Raw genomic sequence first — 21,092 nt, 5'->3', positions numbered from 1 at the left:
TCAAGTATACTTATTTAATTAATCTAAGAATTTATAAAGACAAAATAATAATCACGAACAGTGACAGAGGTGGCATCAGTGCTGCCGTGCTCCGAATCACATATGTGTAAAACCCTCATTCAAAAACTCCACTGATTCTACCTCTAGATGATTCATCAGTAGAACACAGAATAGGACATTAACACAGAGAACATACTGTCACGCCCCGCTCTGGGGGTACAGGAGCGCAACAAGGGTTAAAAAAAGGAGCCTTGGTCCCCAAAGTCAGAAACAGCCAAGTCACAGATGAAGGTGAGGTTTATTGCTACATCAGTCATACCAAAACTGAAAGCAGAAACTCCAGGGTGAACCAAAATCAGCTAAAGTAACAAAAGAAACAAGCTTTTCCAAAGAAGTGCTACTTAAACTAGACGAGGACAAGCGCTACCCCAAACTCCCAAATTTAATAAACAAGAGAAAACATACAAGAGGAAGTGGGCTTCAGTGCTGTTTATAAGTGGACAAAGCTATTTACAGTACTATACACTGTCCTAGCTGTTGTCAGGACACACAGAGGGATTAAATACTAGGGCTGTATCCCAATTCAGGGTCTGCAGCCTTAAAGGCCACATTTTAAGGCCGATTACGTCACAGCGACGCAACGAAAGCTGTCCCAATTCAAAGGCTGCTCGAAATGCGGTCCTCAAATGCGTCCTTCATGTCCCTGAATTTTAAGGCTGTGGCAGTGTAGACTTCGTGGCCCAACATATCCCAGAATGCATAGCGCGGCGGTGGGTGTGGATAAATTTGCAGAAAAAAACAGCGGATGAGGGGCGCCCGAAGAGTAAACTTTTAAAAGTAAGTACTGAATATTATGTCACTTATTTATGTGCGAATGTTTAATAACAAAGAACATTAAAACATTACTGTTGGCCACATGTCGGCAAAGTCATGTGACATTAGTGACGTTTGCACTAACTTGGTTTTAAAGCCTTTACTTTAAAATATACGTCGTTCAATAGCTGAGCTTAATCTCACAGAGAATGATCAAAGCTCATGTAGAAACAAACAAATGAACAAAAGATTTTCTCCTTCATTTCTGTCAAACACAGCTGTATGACACGTTTCCAGCTGTTAGTATCATGGTTGCTAGGCAACCTGGGCAGCGCGACGGAGGCTAGACTGTCCGATTTCACAAGCCTCGCACTTCCGGCCTTAGCGGTCTTTGAGTACGCGGCCCTTGTGGATCGTTAAGGCTGCGTACTTTAAGGCTGCAGACCCTGAATTGGGATACAGCCTATGACTTGGGCAGCTGAGGACAGGTCTGCCGGAGACAGCGGCAGCCAATCAGAAAAAGGAGAGACTGCAGAGACTCTTAAAGGCACAGAGCACACATAAAAAATGTAGTCCAGACATACCAACACACACTGATTCATGATCAAAATATGGCCACTGTAAATGTTTTAAGGAAAATATTTTCTCATTTTTAATGTGATGACAGCAACACAATGAAGTGTTTCTTTTTGAGGACGCAGCTTTCAGGATTCTCTGCAGCAGTCTCAAACGTCTGACGGCCAAGGAGAGCACTTTCTGAACAGTCCTGGCTCTTCTTTGGTGTAATTTTTGTTTCATGATGTAGTAAGTGTGCCTTTCCAGAAGTGTAAACTGCCAAATCCACATGCGACTCCATGCCATCGGTAATGCAGGCCGTTGAGCTGAGGCTCATCGCTCATCTTTAGTTTGACGGATGCAGAGTCCGTATTTTCCTGAAAGAATTTCACATTTTCTGCCAATATTAATCACAATGGCAGCTTTAGCATATGCTAACCAAAGGCCATATTCTTCTTTATTGTGCTGCAAAGAATAAAATGATCAGTTATTAGTTGCAGATGTTTCTGTATCCAAGTCTTGAAGCAGTACTTTAAAGCACTTGATATAGTTGATCATTCTGTCATTGCAACAGGACAGATGATTAGTGGAGCCTCATTCCGTCCCGATTTATTTGTACAGGGGCTGAAGAATGGATGGATGGTATCAGAAAAACTATCTGTGAATGTAAACATTAGCACTTTGGCATCTACGTTGTAGAAGGACAACAGTCCCTTGTCATAGTCAACATAGATTCCCACCCGAGATGGTCTGATGTGAACCGTCAAGTTGGTCGATGGTTCTGTTCTGAAGGCGAACTCGGACTGATCCCGAAGGCTGAGAAACCAGTATCCATGGGCGGGGCTCACGGTGATTTTACCCTTACGGTTGATGGACCGACTGGCCACGCCGAGGTCCCAATCAGTCTTCCCCCCTACCTCCACCTGTAAGAGGACATTATGGTAATGATTAATTTAGACATTCGACACCGAATTTGCAGTGCGCTTTGATCTTTAATGTGGATGCCATAGTTTTTCCAGTTATGATGGGAGATCCCCCATATGTTAAAAAAAGAAATAAAAAACACTAATTAATCAGTAATTTAGCAAAAAGAAACACATAAAATCTTCTCACTAAACTCAAGATGTCATAAAGCTCCCCTCGCTCATGTCTCCACGTACCCATCAGATGGACTGCTTTGTTTGTACACAGAGACTGAGAGTTTAAACTAAAAGAGCTTGTTTCCATATTGCTTACCTCCCAGTAATGGCGCCCTGAGTTGAAGCCCTGGTTGGCCAGCAGACACACTACCCGGTCAAAGCGTTTCGGGTTGTCTGGTACCACCTGATGGCGATCTCCGCAGTAAACCCTCTTCCCATCTGCTGAGACGGTGAGACGTGGGTGGGCTGTGGTGGGATCCAAAGTGATGTCAACTGACAGATACAGTGATAGAGCAATGGTTAGTTCCTCCACCCTGTAACACTGCTGACTTGAGTTCGGGTTAAAGATGAATGATGTCCGGTACACAAGTTGGACAGAAAACTGTAAATGCCAAAACGTCTTTGAAATGGAGTTTCTAAAAACCCGCCAGTTTAGCTCGGGGCTCAAACAAAAGTAAACGCTAAAAGGATTTAAGTCCATACCTGCATATTCTTGAACCCTCTTAACCTCTGCAAAGAAAATGTGATAAATTGACTTCTCGACATTTTCTTCAAGTCATTTATTTGAAGAAGAATATTAACATGTAAAGAATTGTGTGCTGTCATTAAAACACTTACTCGGGTTGGGTCTAGATAAAGACTGGTTTGATGACGATTGCTGACCTACCAGTATGGAGAGACACATTTTTGTAATGTTGAGTTAATATTTGATGTTTGTTAATGAAAACACGATCATGCAGAGTTTGAACTTAGAATTACATAATGCTAGGATGGTCTGTTTTTGGCTACGTTGCTATTGTACAGACGTTCCATTGAGTTGCAAAGGTTTAGAGACACTATTTGCTCTTTTGAATTTTCAACGTGACTTTACTGCCCAGTTTAACTTGAGGTGGGAATGAAGACTTACAGATTTCTGGCAGTATTCGCAGCTCTTTGTGAAACTGCTCCATCATCTGATTGACAGACCTGAGAATCACACCTGCCGTCAGCTGAGATGACACAGAGACTCCGGACCAGTTCTTAGCCTGCCAAGGTGCAGACAGGGAAGGGAACGTCTGCAGGGAGATAGGAATGTCATAAAGACATACAGTCTATGTTACATATCATGTTAATCATACTATATGCTCAAAGTAGCCAAATTCCAGTTACTTAGGGCCAAATAACAAATTCCAATAATCACCGATTTCATTTTCATCGGCGGTTTAGGAAAAGGTCTGGCTGCACTCTCTTCTGCACCTCTCTCATGCACTGTCCTTCAAACTCATCCATGTACTCCTTACATGTTCACCTGTCTCCCTCTCATTGAACTCTGTCCAGGTTCTACTAACCTTCATTCTCTCTTCTCTCCAGAACATATCTGCTTGTTTTCAGACTCTCGTCCATGCACTCCCTCCCCTCACTGCAGATTACATCTGGAAACATCAGTAGTTTCTGCTGGAAAGGTAGTTGGCAGTGGTTCCTGGAGTTTGCACCAAAAACCTCCCAGTAAATGCTTTGGTTGCTAGCAGATTGCTACTGACTACCTACTGGCTGAGCAGGAGTATAAGGTGTGGCACAAACCAGAAATGCCTACAAAGTAGAAGTCGTGCCTCAGCCACAGCCGATGTGTTTCAAAAGACACAGCATTTCGTTTAAGCCTAATCTTCTCTTTTTCTTGTTTCGCTTCAGGTCAGAGAATCTGTCGATTCCAGTAAACCACAGTGCTACAATATGCTGCTGACCAAATGAATCACAAACTTTTTGCCAGCTGGTTGGGGAAGGCTTCTTTTCTAATGACTGGTCCAAGGCTTGAGGAAGAAATTTCCCACTGACTAACAGCAACCTCTAGCAACTGAATGGGCGACACTCATCAGCTTCATTCACTCGTTCCTGTTGCCACCACGAGCACCTCTACAACCCTCTCCTCCCTGGTCACGTGTCTGCACCCTAACAAACGCTGCTTGTACCGAACTGTTCTGTGAGCGTGACTGGGGCGCCCCAGCTTTTAGTACTATAACCGTGGCTCTCACAATTCTCTGACAATCATTTGGTAGTTTTATGCAAACAATAACATAAAAGCATCAGGAGTAAAAAAAAGTGAGTGGAGAAGACATTTTCATGTCTCCCAGCAGCTAGTGCCTCTAGCAAGATGAGTAATCCTGATCCAGGGTTTCACATCTCTGCATCTCAATTCTCAGTATATTCCTTAACTGGACTTATAGCTACTTTCTGGATCTGTTACTGGGAGTAACTAGTGGAGCACTGCAAATGTATTACGTCTGTATTATTTTATCTGGTGCCTCATTTCATTATTTATTCATACCTTGAGAAAGAATATGTAGTCCTCAGACAGAGCCAGCTGACTCAGTGCTGAGCTCCTCCGTTTAAGCTCAGCTATTTCTTCTTCCAGCTCTCTCAGCACGCTCTGAGCTCTGCGCTCTGCCGCTCGAAGAGTCACCTCTATCACCTGGGTGCCACAGAAAGGGTGTGTTCATGAATATGCCGACAAATGTGTCGTCTACTTTGAGACAAAAATAGTGTGTGCAGTATGATTGTCTCTGTAGTTGGTCACCTCCAAGACTTCAGCTTGGCAGTGCTCCACGCTGGAGATCAGCTTGGAAAAAGCACAGACGGCTTCATCCGTCTCTCTCTCTGCACTATCCTGATTAAAGCACGAACAGCAACCAGCGGAAAAGTAGAAAAGAAGAATTCAGAGACAACCATAAATGCAAAATGTGACAAACTAAAGTGTGCTCACTTTTGGTATCTATTCTGTCATTTTCTTTTCTGAGATATTTCATTAGACATGAACAGCTCGGCCACATGAACAGTTTTTAAGGACAAGTGTCAGCTAAAGATCTCTGCTCTCTGATTGGCTCCTGGAACAATGTAGCATGCTATCTTAACAAAACAAACAAACAAACAAAGTGCACGTGTGAGAGAATAAATACATACGATCCATAAGCGAAGCTTCTTCCTGCAGTCGTGTTGACACCACATCACTCACCTTTATCTCTCGCAGGGAGCTGTGTACCTCCTCCACTTTTCTCTCTCTCTCACTGATGAGCTCCTTTAGCTCCGCCTCAGTAACACCTAACTTAGCCTGAATGAGACAGAAAACACACAGTGTGTCTAACAACCAACGCATTAAACATGCTCTGCTGCAGTTGCATGTTTATATACAATTAGATGCACAGTTTGTTTGTCAATGACAGTTGACTTTGATTTAAAATCAACTGTGTCAACTGACAAACACTGAAAATATGATTGAAGTGCAGATCTTCAGCTTTAATTCAGGTGTTTCACAAAAACGGTGGAGCCAGGTGTTACTGCTGATAGAAGTAGTATGAATTCTGATGAGTGAGAGCAAACATGATTGGATAATGGGCCAAAGCAAAAGCAACCCAAGAGCAGTGTTGGTCAAGTTACTTGAAAAAAAGTAATCAGTAACTAATTACCAATTACTTCCCCAAAAAATTAATCCTGTTACTTTACTGATTCCTTTTTTCAAAAGTAATTAATTACTTAGTTACTTAGTTACTTTTTAAAAACACGATTTACAACCTGAAGAGGTGATAAAGTGATCGATCTTTCAGCCCAATTCTACTTTTTCTGCATAATCCATCATACAAAATTTAATCAAATGGAAAAGTCTCTTTTTAAAACTTGTTTTATCAGTTTTAATCTTTTAACTTTATGCATCAAGCAAAAATGTAATTATATGCACCATTCTCTGACTTGAAGAAATTTGTTTAACATTTAAACCTATTTTCTGCACATTCCAGCACATAAATTTTTTTTTTTGTGTTTACACTCAGTCTTTCAAATAGATGCAAGTAAAACACAGCAGAAAATAAATAAAGTCAAAGACTCAGCGGTCCTGTTGCTCTATTTTCACCTGTTGTCACAGCGGGGCGAGCTACACACAGTAGGACGGTGTGCCCGTGTGGTGTGCTGGCTAGACCCAAACGCGGCTAGGCTAGCGGTGGGTTGGAACAGACACGCAGTTATTCTAGTAACGATCAGTGCACGAAGCGTGGCTTCGGAACTGTCGTTACAGACAGAGAGCAAGCGGAGCCGGGATGAAAAAGAGGATCGAAGGGAAAAACACTCACGGTTGCTGAATCAGGCGGAGACTGACGTCGGCAGAGTTTTGGAGCTTCTGACATGAAGAGAATGATGTCTGAGCGGCGAACAGGTGGGTGGTGTCTCTCTTTTAAACCCGACCCCGTGATCAGCTGATCACCGGCTGACAGGACCCCCCCCCCCCCCCCCCCCCGAGGACCGGCACCCGACGGGCCAGGACGACGGCGACGGAAATCCGAGATCAGGGAAGGGTCCAAGATGAAGCGGGACGGCACCCAGGAGCGCTCATCAGGACCGTAGCCAGCCCAGTCCACCAAATACTGGACCCCCCGACCCCGGGGACGGGAGTCCAAAATCTGCCGGACAGTGTAGACAGGACCCCCATCGACGAACCTGGGCGGGGGCGGGGCCCGGGAGGGGGGCGCCAGCGAGGAAGTGACGCGCCGTTTAAGCTGCGAGACGTGGAAAACCGGATGGACCTTCATGGCGGGCGGAAGCCGGAGACGGGCTGGGAGAAGCTCCAATCAGGCGGCAAAAGGCTTTCCAGAACCTGGCGGTGAACTGGGGCTCCCGATCGGAGACTATGTCCTTGGGGAATCCGTGAAGCCGGACGACATGGTCCAGGAGGAGCTCGGCCGTCCATTTGGCGGAAGGGAGGCTGGCCAGAGCGACCAGGTGCACCGCCTTAGAAAACCGGTCCACAAAGGTGAGGATGGTGTCAAGACCGTCCACGGATGGGAGGCCGGTAACAAAGTCAAGGCCGACATGGGACCAGGGACGTCTCAGCACAGGGAGAGGGCGAAGGTCGCCAGCGGGCGGCTGAGTGGAGGACTTGGCCCGAGCACAGGTGTCGCAGGCGGAAACGAAGTCACGGACATCCCGGGTCATGGAGGGCCACCAGAAGGCACGACGGAGGAGTTGGAGGGTCCTGTCGGGCCCCGGGTGACCAGAGAGCGGGGAGGAGTGAGCCCAGAGCAAGGCCTCCTGACGGCATCGGGATGGTACAGAGAGCCTCCCAGCCGGGGTGTCAGGCGGAGGTGGTTCGGCGGTCAGGGCATCCCGGATAGAGTCCTCCAAGGGCCACCGAAGGGGGGCAGCGAAACAATGAGCTGGTAGGATAGGTGCAGGGTCCGACGTGAGGCCGCCCTGGGCGAACTGCCTGGAGAGAGCGTCTGCCTTGGTGTTCTTGGAACCAGGGCGGTAGGCGAGGTGGAAGTTGTACGGCTCAAAGAATAAGGCCCAACGGGCCTGCCTCGGGTTAAGCTGCTTGGCAGAACAAATATGGATCAGATTCTGATGATCAGTCCAGATCAGAAACGGTTCTTTCGCTCCCAGGAGCCACTGCCGCCACTCTTCTAAGGCCCACATGATGGCCAGGAGTTCTCGGTCTCCGACACCGTACCGTCGCTGTGTGTCAGAGAATTTCCTCGAGAAATAGCAGCACGGGTGAAGTTTTCCATCCGGGCCGTGTTGAGAAAGGACGGCGCCCGCGCCAACATTGGAGACATCCACCTCCACCACAAAATCTCTGGCAGGATCAGGGTGGAGCAGGACGGGAGCCGTAGTGAACTGGCGGATAAGGTCTCTGAATGCCTGTTTCGCACCTGGGGAGAGGCAGAAGGGCTTGGGCAGGTTAGCTGGTTTGGTGAGGGATGTCAGTGGGGCGACAATGGTGCTGAAATTGCGGATAAAGCGCCGATAGAAATTGGCAAAGCCCAGGAAGCTCTGTAGCTGCTTAAGGCTGGAGGGCTGAGGCCACTGGGTCACGGCTTGGACCTTTTGCGGGTCCATGGTCAGGCCATTGGAGGAGATGGTGAAGCCCAGGAAGGTGGTGGACCGCTGATGGAAAGCACACTTCTCCAGTTTGCAGAACAGCTGGTACTCGAGCAGCCTGCTCAGCACGGTCCGCACGTGGCGAATATGGTCCACTTCGGTGCGGGAGTAGATCAAGATGTCATCCAGATAAGCAAACACCCACCGGCCTAGCATATCCCGCAAGACATCGTTGATCAGATGTTGGAAGACAGCAGGGCTGTTGCAGAGGCCGAAGGGCATCACCAGGTACTCCCAGTGCCCGTTGGGGATGATGAAGGCTGTCTTCCATTCGTCCCCTTCCCTAATCCGCACCAAATTGTAGGCGCTGCGTAGGTCTAGTTTGGTGAAGATGCAGGCCTGGGAGAGGGAATCGAGTGCGGTGGATAGCAGAGGGAGAGGATGGCGGTTCTTGACAGTGACTTTATTCAAGCCCCGGTAGTCTATACAGGGGCGGAGCCCGCCGTCTTTCTTTTTGACAAAGAAGAATCCCGCAGCTGCAGGGGAGGTAGAAGGGCGAATGAAGCCCTGTTGGAGAGCCTCAGCAACGTACTCCTCCATGGCTTTGTTCTTTGCGGGTGACAGCGAGAACAGGCGACCACGAGGAGGGACCGCTCCCGGGAGGAGCTCGATGGCCATGTCGTAGGAGTGATGAGGAGGGAGAGTAGAGACTCGCCTCTTACTGAAGACCTCAGCTGGGTCATGGTAAGCCGGAGGGATCTTATCCAGATCAATGGGCTCCGGGGGTGACGCCTCTTCTGACTTAGAGTCCTTTTCAGTCCGGAAGAGAAGGCAGCGGCGTGGACACCGGGGACCCCAGTCCAGGATCTGGCAGGAAGACCAGGAGACGTGGGGGTCATGTTGACGGAACCAGGGGTATCCGAGGATGAGAGGAGAGGACGTGGCCGAGACTACTAGAAACCGGATCTCCTCCTGATGATCCCCAATAGACATGCGAACCGGCTGGGTCTGGAACTGGATCGGGTAGGGTTGGAGTGGTCACCCATCCACTGAGGTCACCGGGAGAAATCGATCGACGGAAGTTAACGGAATGCGAAGTCGAGTGGCTAGTTTTTGATCGATGAAGTTCTCAGCGGCTCCGGTGTCCAGGAGGGCTTCAGATGAGAACTGTTGGTGTGTCAGGAGAAATATTACTGGTAACAGGAAACGAGAGGGGTCAGAGGAGTGGGAAGGGCCAGGTGGGACTCCCCCGCAGTCTACCTGGCGTCGTCGTTTCCCGGACGTAGCGGGCACTGGGGACGACGGTGTCGAGCTGATCCACAGTAGGCGCAGAGACCCTCACACCAGCGTCTCTCTCTCTCCTCTTTGGGGAGTCCACCCAGCTGCATGCGCTCCTCGCTGGATGTGCTGCTTGGGCTAGCAGTGGCTCCATCAGAGGGGGGAGGTGACCGCAAGGACGTGGTCCTCTGAGGCTGGAAGGGTTTGAAGGCCCGAGGGGTGTGGTGAGGCCGCGACATCACTCGTTGGTCGATCTTCAGGGCGAGGTCCACGGCCTCGTCCAGGGTTTTAGGAGCCTCACGGCCGGTCATCTCCTCCCGGATGTAATCAGCCAGTCCCTCCAGAAAAATAGAGCGCAGAGAAGCATCTCCCCACTGTAGCTTAGCGGCCAGGGTACGGAATTGAGAAGCAAAGTGGCAGACGGGTCGACTGCCCTGGCGTAGATGAAGCAGCTGTGACTCCACTTCCACTTCGCTGCTAGGGGGAACAAACGTCTTTTTTAATTCCTCCACAAACAGGGCATAGTCATTGCAAGCTGCAGATTTATTGTTGTAGAGAGCCACGCCCCATTCCTGAGCCTGGCCAGACAAGAGAGAGGTTAGTAGTGCGACCTTTGCACGGGCGGTGGTGTATTTAGTGGGCTGACACTCAAACAGCATGTCTAAAGTGGTGAGCAAACCATCAGGCCGGCCATCAACTCCGTTCCACTTGTCTGGCAGTCCGATCCGGGGCTCCGCGCTCACCGGCACTGGCTGACGTTGCAGCGAAGTGACGGAAGTGGAAAGTTGGAGGACGGTTTCGGTGAGGGACTCCATTTTTGTGCACATCCGATCTACCACACCGCGAAGATATAGAACTTCGGCTTTCAGCCGTTCGAATTCCGCTGGGTCTATATGCGGCTCAGACATCCTGTCACGATCGGGCGAATTACACACAGTAGGACGGTGTGCCCGTGTGGTGTGCTGGCTAGACCCAAACGCGGCGAAGGCTAGCGGTGGGTTGGAACAGACACGCAGTTATTCTAGTAACGATCAGTGTACGAAGCGTGGCTTCGGAACTGTCGTTACAGACAGAGAGCTAGCGGAGCCGGGATGAAAAAGAGGATCGAAGGGAAAAACACTCACGGTTGCTGAATCAGGCGGAGACTGACGTCGGCAGAGTTTCGGAGCTCCTGACATGAAGAGAATGATGTCTGAGCGGCGAACAGGTGGGTGGTGTCTCTCTTTTAACCCTTGTGTTGTCCTCGGGATTCCCATATACCTGTTTGCCATTCACCTAGGGGTCATTTCTGACCCGAGGACAACACCCCGACCCCGTGATCAGCTGATCCCCGGCTGACACCTGTAAAGCAGGAGTGGGGTAGGCGGAGGTTTACCCTGGTGCAGGTGAGCCGCAGCAGTCAGTGGAAGAATCCGCGAGTTTCTCTGTGAGTTTCCCATTACCTCGTAGCTACTCGGTGCTTGCTCAGAAGTTTAGGGGTTTTTTCGCCGTAAAGAGAAGTTTTCTTCCCACGCACAGCGGACACTAATGTTTTTGTCACTTTTTATGGAATCAAACTCAAAGTAAGGTCAGTACTTCCACGCTTTAAACGCTGCACGCTCATACTCTCTCCCACAATCGATATATGATCCACTGTTGATCTGCACACAGCTGTTGTCACGAACGACACGCTCGCTTACGTCACTGTCGTGAGACATTCTCCCAAAAAAATCACGGTTTTAGTAACGCAATAACGCAGCGTTCCTACGGGAAAGTAACGTAATCTAATTACCGTTTTTGCAATAGTAATCCCTTACTTTACTCGTTACTTGAAAAAAGTAATCAGATTACAGTAACGCGTTACAAGTAACGCGTTACTGCCCATCTCTGCCGAAGAGTTTATCAAGATAAAGAAATGGGATATTATAACAAAGTCAGTCACCCTAACTGAACTCTATAGAGCAGCTTATTGAATACAAAACTGAAGGCTCAGAGACGCACGAACAAGCAGCAGCTGGAGATGGTTACAGTTTAGGGTTCGAAACATCAGGGAGCCGTTTTTCATTAAAATATTAAATACAAGTGTTATATTTAAATGTGTGTGTATTAATACATAATTCAACTTTTAAAAATTAAAATGTTGAAAATACTCTCGTTCACCTTGAGCCTCTGAAAAAGGGAGACTGTGTAGAAAAGCTTCTAATTCCTGAACAGTGAGTGCAGGAGTTTTGCTAAAGCTGCTGAATCAAAGCTGAAAGCCTGCAGTCACATCTGGATTCATCTCAATCCACTGTGGTTCTGCACAGACACAAACCTAGAGACATAGTTCTAACAGACTGTGCATGATAGCACAGCTGTGTGGTCCAGCCCAGAGTTTAGCAGTGAGGATGTTCACAGCTCCACCTGATACTCTGACCTTTGGACATGCCAGCCCAAACTGGAATCCATCGTTCCAGTTATTCTGTTGTGAAAATTAGAATCATGCCATGACAGCATATCAGGAGCCTGTGAGGAAAAAAACCTTCAACATTCTGAAAATTAAAGAAATACATATCAACATCACAATAACTGTAAGAATTCCCAACCCTACAACAAAGTTGCAACAAATCCCCGCAGCATGATGGTTTAATCTTCTCAAAGAGAACTTTTACTAAACCAGTCAGTGAGGCCCAGTTAGCTGTGAGCCAACCACCACATGCACAAACCTTCTTCAAGTGCCACTCTCGTTTGGCGGGGGTGATGTTGTGTCCTAGGTGATCTGGCGTCCCCACACACGTGCTGCACACGCACACGTTATCAGTGCGACAGAAGAATTCCAGACCTCTCAGGTGGATGGGGCACGGCGGCAAATCCGAGTCACTGGACATGTCAACATTTGAATAAAGCCGTAACATGTAAGTGACTGATTAACCTGTCGTCTGGTTTCCAGGACATATTATTCAGTTGTTTACAGTTTGACACGTGTATGGTTACATTTAGCTGTTAACACAAAAGGTTTCCTTACTCTGCTTTTCTTATTTCCTGTCATATGTACACTGATACTACATGCAAACACTCCTCTAAACAATCTGTTTCACACAGTTTTTTTCCCGTCCGTTCATGATGTCATACTGACGAGATATCTTTGTGAACACAGCACAACCACTCACCTCCTGTTCAAACCTCCTGTTTGCAATGGCCAACCAGTCAAGAAACACTTGTTTTAGGCAGTGGGTGACCTGAGCAACACCCAGTATAAAACAAAAGATGCTTTTGAGCTGTGAGTAATGCAAAAATACTCCAGTGGTCTAAAAATGAGAATGGGAGGCCAGAAACGTGCACCATACAAATGTTTCTGTTGTAAACATCAGTGCTAAAACCTTGTCTCACTTGAGGACTAATACCATTAGTAATGGTTAAGAAGTCTCAGTACTCCTTCCAAGAGGACAACCATTACTAGAGTCTGCGTCTGTTGTTTTAAAAGTGAAGAAGCCTCGTGGATGCCAGGCCGGATGTCTTCACAAACCTAAAGAAGCCCACTCGCCTTCTCTTCAATCGTTTGAAACTGCTGAGTTGGTTTAATAACATGTATATTTCAATAAGTGATGAAACATTTGAACCTTTTTCTTTTTTTCCAAAGAAGAGGAGTGGAGGGGCTCAGGTCGTTCCAACGCAAATGACGGCTCGTGCTATTCATCGTAACAAAGGGAATCTCTGTGGCTTTGGACTGTTTATCAAACAGGCATAAACATAAAATGTGCTTAATACTGGAAAGTAGTTTTGTTGTAAAGTGTTGTAAACAGTCGGCGTGGTAAGGACTCCCTGAGAGCAGGGGTCGGAGACTATCTGAAGCATTTAAACTACCAAACAGCCACGAGGTGCTGATCTCTCCATACAGCAGAGCACAGAGCAGCCAAACGTCATATAACACTGTTATTAGTTTACAAACCCACGAGGAATGAAAAGTATTAGCAGGTTGTCTAGGCCTATATGTTTTTAAGACGTGTCTGTAGTTTAACTAATTGATTTGTGTGAGATGGATGTTTATTCACGTAAAATCTCTGAGCATGTATTTGATTGTTTTTTTCATTTTCCGATTTCTCGCTCCCTCATCGGGTCTGCTTGTCCACTGCTGCTGCTGAATCCTCCCATCAAAGCGTTTCTGCTGTTGTGGCATCAAGCTAATGTGTCCACTTAGTAAATCTGGTCCTCTCTGTGGGAGCCTTGTAGCATTTACAGTGGTATGCAAAAGTTTGGGCACCCTTGATCATTTTCATGATTTTCCTTCATAAATCACTGGTTGTTTGGATCAGCAGTTTCATTTCCCAGTACCTGCACTGGCCACACAGCCCCACAGCATGACGGAAGTGCCACCACATTTTACTGTGGGCAGCAAGTGTTCCTCTTGGAGTGCTGTGTTCTGTTTCCATACCACCTCTTGTTATGTCTAAATAACTCAGTTTTAGCTTCATCAGTCCACAGCACCTTATTCCAGAATGAAGCCGGCTTGTCCAAATGTGCTTTAGCAAACCTCAAGCGACTCTGTTTGTGGCAGGTGCACAGAAAGGCTTCCTCTGCATCACTCTCTCATACAGCATCTCTTTGTGTAAAGTGTGCAGAATAGTTGAACAATGGTAAATGGCCTGTATTTGTATAGCGCTTTACTAGTCCCTAAGGACCCCAAAGCGCTTTACACATCCAGTCATCCACCCATTCACACACTGGTGACGGTAAGCTACTGTGTAGCCACAGCCACCCTGGGGCGCACTGACAGAGGCGAGGCTGCCAGACACTGGCGCCGGTGGTGCTGGTGTGTGGGTCGACTCTAACTGTTCTCACCATCCTTCGTCTCTGCTTATCTAAGATTTTCCTCGACCTGTCACTTCCGGCCTTAACCAGGACTGTGTCTGTGGTTTTCCATTTCCTCACTATTTTCCTCACAGTGGAAACTGACAGCTGAAATCTCTGCGACAGCTTTTTGTATCCTTCCCTTAAACCATGATGTGAACAATCTTTGTTTTCAGGTCATTTGAGAGCTGTTTTGAGGCTCCCTTGTAGCCACTCTCAAGAGAAGATGCAAAGAGGAGAAAAACTTGCAATTGGCCACCTTAAATACCCGTTCTCATGATTGGATTCACCTGTGTATGTAGGTCAAGGGTCAATGAGCTTACCAAACACATTTTATGTTTCAATAATTAGTGCTAAAGGTATTCAAGTCAATAAAACAACAAGGGTGCCCGAATTTATGCACCTGCCTAATTTAGTTGAAGTAACTATTGCACACTTTCTGTAAATCCTATAAACTTCATTTCACTTCTCAAATATCATTGCGTGTGTCTCCTATATGACACATTGAAATGAAATTGCTGATCCAAACAAATAATGATTTATGAAGGAAAAATATGAGGATTATCAGGGGTGCCCAAACATTCACATGACTCTGTGTAGAGGATATGAAAATGTCCCCCCACATACCTCACCACTACAGGCATAGACCTGAAAAGTTATAAAGTCAAATTTGGAACAAATAAAAAAAAAATTAAATAATTTATGCTTTGTTGTGGCACTACTCTCACAAACATCCCGCTGACACACTAATGACAAACAATCATCCAGAGAAATCTGGATGATTGTTTGGTACTATTTGGTAACTTCGTGAACGTCTCTTTACAAATGTGAAGTCATTTACTGAGTCCAACTTTACAGACTTTTTGTGGCCCTCAGGTGACTGCTGCTGTGATTTGGAGATATATGAATAAAACTGAACAGTAGAGCAGGTCATCTACTAGCTACAGTGTTAGTGGTTTAATCCCTGGCTGCACCAGTCTGCGTGCCAAATGTCCTCAGTGAAGACAGTAACTCCAAGCTGCTGACGCATCCATCAGAGTGTGAATGTGTGACTGCTACATGGGAAGCACTGAAGTGTAGAAAAAGGTGGCTGCATGAACGGGTGAATGAGGCATGTATAAAGCACTTGGAAAACATAAGATCCAGTCCATTTACTATTAATGTGGTTCAGTCAAATATATTGTAATGCAATATTTCAGTATATTTCGGTACCTGGGGTAAGGTGGTGGGGGGTCGTGATGCTCCGTCCTGACAAAGGGAGCACCATCTCGACTCTGGCTTTGGGGGAGTGCAGCGTGAGGCAGCCCGGGGTCTGGCGGGCGCTGAAAACGTGACATCATTTCTGCAAAGATGTTCTCGGGCATCTCCCCCTGCCTCTGGAATCTGGGTGGCAGTGGTTGATTATGATGGGAAGGGGACCTGGAAGGCTCCGTTCCTCCAAGTCTGTCAGCCACAGGAGAGCCGGCCATCTGCTTGAATTGTTCAGTTATTTCCTTCAGGGTCAGGTTGATATGGAGAGCTGGTCTCTTGAGGAAGGACTCTTTGCAGAGAGGGCACTGGTACATTTTTGTACTGTTTCCGTCCCAGTAGGAGGAAATGCAGGTTTGGCAGAAACTGTGTCCACATGGTGTTGTGACCGGTTTGGTAAATACTTCCAGACATATAGGGCAGGTGAACTGTTCTTCAGACAGGAAGGCAGCAGGTAGTGACATAGCCATTTAGTTTTAAGCTGCATATAGAGACAGACAGAAGATTAGAAAAATATTAAACCGTGTGCATCAGCAGACATGACTTTCAAAAGCTTTACTGTTCAGATCTCATCTAATTCTCGTTGCCACAGGAAAAGACTGAGTTTATACAGAACTGGTCTGGAGCTTGTTCATGGGAACTCCAAACTACGCTGAATCAGAACCAGAACTCTTTAATTATCCCTGAAAATATGTGTTCCCAGTTACTCGAGGCAGTGAGAACAGTAACCGACTAATTAATACAATATGTTACAAAGTTACAAAATAGAAACAAAATAGCTCTAAGAGATACTAATAGCAGAGAATATTAAATATATATACATGGATATGTATGGTTAAGATCCCGTACTTTGTTATTTTCTCTGTAGAGGATGCAGTAGTAATGCTGGAACTACTGCACTGTGTGCTGTGAATGAAATGGAGGAGTTGTACAGAGATATCCAGAGACAGGAATGATATCCTGTCATTTAGTGGTGCATTATGGGTAATCTCATTCTGCTCCTGTGATTGGCCAGTGAGTGATGGAGTGGATGGAGGTATTATCTTGGGCAACATCCACCTCTCCAATACAAGCTGAAGTGATAAACTTTGAATTATTAGATGTTTTTGTCTATCCATCCACCTGTTCTTCAAGTGTCTGACACACCCAAGCCACGCCCTCTGACCAGCTTCCTTCATTTCCTGTCGAAGCACCTGTTGGTCACTGCTATGAAAGATGGGAGCCATATTCCATTCAGCAAGTCCTGGCCCAGCTAACGTACTCAAAATTCATGACCGCAGACGAGGAACAGTCACTGTTACACAATAATATACAGAACAGTGACAGTAGTGCTGCAAACACTCGCTTCATCCTGAAACCTGGACGAGCTGGACTGATAGGCTGGTTTCACTCGTCCAGCCTGGATATCTGCACTCTGATACAGCCTAACAGCCCCAGTCTTAGCTCATATATTACTATCATTAAAATGATCTCATTATCACCGGTCTAAAGCTCGACTTCAGCAATATCCATCAAGAACCAAAAGTGAAGGACAAACAGGTACCGAGAGGATTCATGCCCCTTTTTGCTGGGTAACATGTAACCTAAGTGTACTCTAAAACATTCATTGTTCGCCTAATCCATCAACTGATTCAGAAGCTCTTTGGAGCTGCTGGCAGCATGAGACTCTCAGTGTGAGTGTGCACTTCCTTAACTTAAACACACTAAAGCTAAAACACACAGTGAAAATATACAAAGGAGTAGTTGCGCAAGATCAAGAAATTCAGGCTCGGCTGGAATATTCTCGGCCAGGACGTCATCATTACCGAGTTAAACGAGGCAATGAGGAAAAAATACTGCAAGTCATTCGTGTTTCTTTAGTGTGTGCTGTACTGAGATCAGCTGACTCTGACTGGCAGGATCATATGTATTTATGTCGTATAAGCACCTCGCTCCAGCATTCAACAATAAACTGTTATTTCATGAATAAGAGAAGTGAAAGGAAGCCTGCTTCTGTCACAGTGACCTCATGAGAGCGATCTTTCTGTTAGTTTCTTCATACCAGGCAGAAATGTGCTGTCGTGTGAAATTAGCAGAGTGGAAGCTTCACTAATCCAAACATCAGCTGCTTTTTGTACAGCACTGGAAAAAATGATGGAACACAATATATGAGTGCTTTAGGAAAGTAAAGAAGCAAAATAAAATAAATAACAGACAGATTTACTGGCTCATGAAAACGTGCGAGCAGCCACCGTACAGGAAGCACCACCAGCATTGTTGAGCCATTACTCAGTCATGTGGTAAACAATCCGAAGACAGTGGTCATTACTGAAATATGCAAGACATCACAGAGCTGTCGTGTATCCGAAAGCTTCCTCAGAGAAGATGATAACATTTATGAAAAGTAATGTGTAAAATCTGTGTGTAACACTTTATACCAGTGCTTTATATTAACACTGGTGAACCTATGATGGAGGTGAGGTTTTGTGTTGTTCTCACAACCTCAGTGCTAAGAAAAAGTATAGGTCACAATTAAACGTGTGAGATTAATGATCACTTTTTTTAATCAGACAAAGATGAACTGAATACAAAACGTGGTTTTTAAATAGTGATTTAGCCACGCCTACCCAGTCCTATGTGAAAAAGTGCCAAAATGGCCATCATGACAGAGAATCACTGTTGACCAATAAGAACACAAAGACCATGTGAACTTTGACCATTTTGACGAGACTTTGGGGGAAACACTGGTATAAAACCAAAAGGCTGAATTTGAACCTGATCAACAGTCAGTGTGACCGACAATGACCCATCACTGTCGTTGTGATTCTGTTAATGTTTTTGGTTTATAAATCCAGCTTTGGTAAAAGTATCGTGACGGCGCACACATGTCAACAACAGACTGTATAACTGTTGAGCACACTGGTGTCAAAGGCTTATATAAAGTTTCATGTGGCGTAGCGACCCACACCCACGGCTGCCTTTCTCTGCTGATTTCTTTCACGTCGTCATGAAACAGATTTGGAGTATCAGACCGTACAGGCACACAGCTCGATAACACCTGCCTGCACAACCATTTCCTGAAGTTACATCATTTAGCTTTGATATTAAAGCTGTAAAGCTGCAGTATAAACAGGTAGCGTGTGTTGTTGCATGTTTTTACACACTTTCACACACTGCATGATAACATTAAATATCAGTACTTGTGTTACATATAGGCATATACAGAGCTTCCTTTGACATGTGCACAGACAGCTGACGCTCTACAGGCTGCTGGGTGAACTGATCCTATTCAGACACCAACTAACAACAGGAACAGAGTCCACAGTTCACATGTTAGTGAACATGTCTTACCTGCAGTTTCAGCAGAGAGGTTGTATTTGAGTGTTTGTACGAGATGTTCCCTGTAGCTCGTTCCTCTCCTTCTCTTGCTCCTGTCAGTCTGGATTTCACTTTTCTCATTCGTGTCATTTTTCCTTCATTGTTTTGTTGATCCCTCCTCTTAACCCCCCCCACCCCACCCACGACATTTATCCAAACAGACCTGCTCGACAGGTGCAGCTGCAGAGGTATGCTGTTTTAGATCAACTCTGTCTCACAGCTCTTTAGCAAACACAGCTCTAATTAGATAATGCACATGCTTTTTATTTCAAGAAACTGTCGCGAAATCAATCAATGTAGAGCAGTGTCACAAACCACGGAGGCCCCAGAAAAGTGCAATCAAACGATGAGTTTGTAACAGCCCGGAGAAAACATCAACATATGTCTTCTGACCAACATACATGTTGTGGATACTTATAAAGCAGTGGGGTACACGCCCCCCCATGGCGTCAATGACAGATTAAAATAGGTTCCAGACATTAGTCACAGTCAATCGTACATCTTTAATAGCTATAAGCAGACATAGAACTTCTCTTTTCTATAACACCTTCCATACAAGGTAATAAACTTCAAGCCCTCAGGGTCTCTGAGGCTAATTATTGACTCTGATCGTCTGTTACCAAGTAGAATAAAATATAGTGAGACACCAAATGAGTTAAGGCCTCAGGTCTGACACATTCCTAGATTATATGTATTGTAAGCATGCATTGCAGTTATCCTTCTATGTTCTAGTTTCCCTCAGCATGGATCACCTGGACAGTCACGCCAGTGAAGCTTAAGACCCTTAATGAACCGAACATCAACTCAAAATAAGCACAGATATGCAATGTGTATAAAATACTTCTAACCGTACCTGTAATAAAAGTTAACATAATGGAAGGATCCTCAAATGGACATCTTCAATAAACAGCTGTAATGCAGTATCAATACTGTGAGAAATATTATTAGATGGAATAATGCTGTAAAGAATGTTATCAATGCAGTTATAATGATGCAGGTTATATGGCAGCAATATAAGAATTTCTGTATCTCCACATTGTCTGTTAAATCATACAGGACACTTGATGCCCACATCAGAGTTTTGCACACTGTCATAATGCGTGTTTGTTCTGGGAGTTGAAGCAATAAAGAGATAAAGTCTGTTTGAGATGCTTCATTACATGCACCTGGGTGTAGCTAAGACTGATTAACTGAACTGTGTGATGAATTAGGATCTCTACTGCCGTTCCACAAGTCCTGGTATGATTTCTTTCTCCAAGCCAACTTTTTTTAGCTTGCAGAGACTATAAGGAATGCCCATTTAGGCCTGCACAGTTCACTATGTTCTCCACCTCACACTGAAGTGCTTCAAGTTTTCTCCTTTCCATTTCTGATGCCTTCTTCCACTGTTTCTTAAACCTCCTAACTTTCACCAACCTGTCAATGTCTTGCTGCGCCCTGATGTAGCGCTTCCCATTTTAAAAAATGATTAGGGACGGACTTTATCGACACTCACTCACAGGAAGAGCACAACCAGTTATTGGTGCCAAAAAAGCCGTTAGTAAATCATTTCCCAGGTGGCTGATGGCAAATGTTCATCTACAACGCTTTTCTACTCTTCCTGAGCACTCAAAGTACTTGATACAATTGCCTTACTCACCCATTCATACAAGCAAGAAGGGGATGAGCACACTGTACTTTCTAATGAAGCTCATATCCTTTGATGATGGAGATCTTCTTCTGTGGTAGTGAGTACCATCTAGTTTGCTGCTGTCTGCTGGGGGGCAGCGTCAGTGCCAGAAATGCCAGCAGGATGAACAAACTACTCTGCGAGGCCGGAAGCATCATTGGTCAGAATTTGGGCCAGGAGGTCACTGAACCTACCCTCTCCATCACAGACAGCCCATCACACCCACTCCACACCTCTGAGGCAGCAGAGTGATTCAGCCTCGCTGCCATAAAGAACACTTTAGAAAACCTCTCTCTATAAAGCTGTACAATAACTTCATTCTGGGACAGGTTTACACGCCTGTCAGGCAAAAGACTTTAAAGCAATTTGCACTTCTCTCCTACACATCA

The 21,092-nt window shown here is 45.8% G+C and overlaps 1 protein-coding gene across 3 annotated transcripts; it reads right to left on the bottom strand.

Annotated features, from left to right (window-relative positions):
* On the bottom strand, nt 1–19,100 carry LOC146707025 (E3 ubiquitin-protein ligase TRIM39-like). 3 transcript variants are annotated; one of them, XM_085458345.1, is made up of 11 exons: nt 19,008–19,100; nt 15,642–16,158; nt 12,308–12,461; nt 5,494–5,589; nt 5,059–5,148; nt 4,810–4,953; nt 3,415–3,562; nt 3,126–3,170; nt 2,991–3,017; nt 2,605–2,780; nt 1–2,291 (listed from the first exon to the last, which is right to left on the bottom strand). In XM_085458345.1, exons 2-11 carry the CDS (start codon nt 16,145–16,147, stop codon nt 1,923–1,925), a joined length of 1,755 nt encoding a protein of 584 aa, XP_085314471.1. In that variant the 5' UTR covers nt 16,148–16,158; nt 19,008–19,100; the 3' UTR covers nt 1–1,922. The 3 variants fall into 3 exon arrangements, with proteins under 3 accessions (XP_085314471.1, XP_085314470.1, XP_085314472.1); XM_085458344.1 differs by having other exon boundaries at nt 2,605–3,017; XM_085458346.1 differs by lacking the exons at nt 2,991–3,017; nt 3,126–3,170.
* Nucleotides 19,101–21,092: the final 1,992 nt, after the last annotated feature.

The sequence above is a fragment of the Copadichromis virginalis genome, linkage group LG6, assembly GCF_057382275.1.
Source record: "Copadichromis virginalis isolate Kocher_CV1m ecotype Utaka linkage group LG6, C_Virginalis_male_GT1.1, whole genome shotgun sequence".
Lineage (NCBI taxonomy): Eukaryota > Metazoa > Chordata > Actinopteri > Cichliformes > Cichlidae > Copadichromis > Copadichromis virginalis.
The sequence above is the reverse complement of the archived record's forward strand: the minus strand, read 5'-3'. Positions and strand labels throughout refer to the sequence as shown.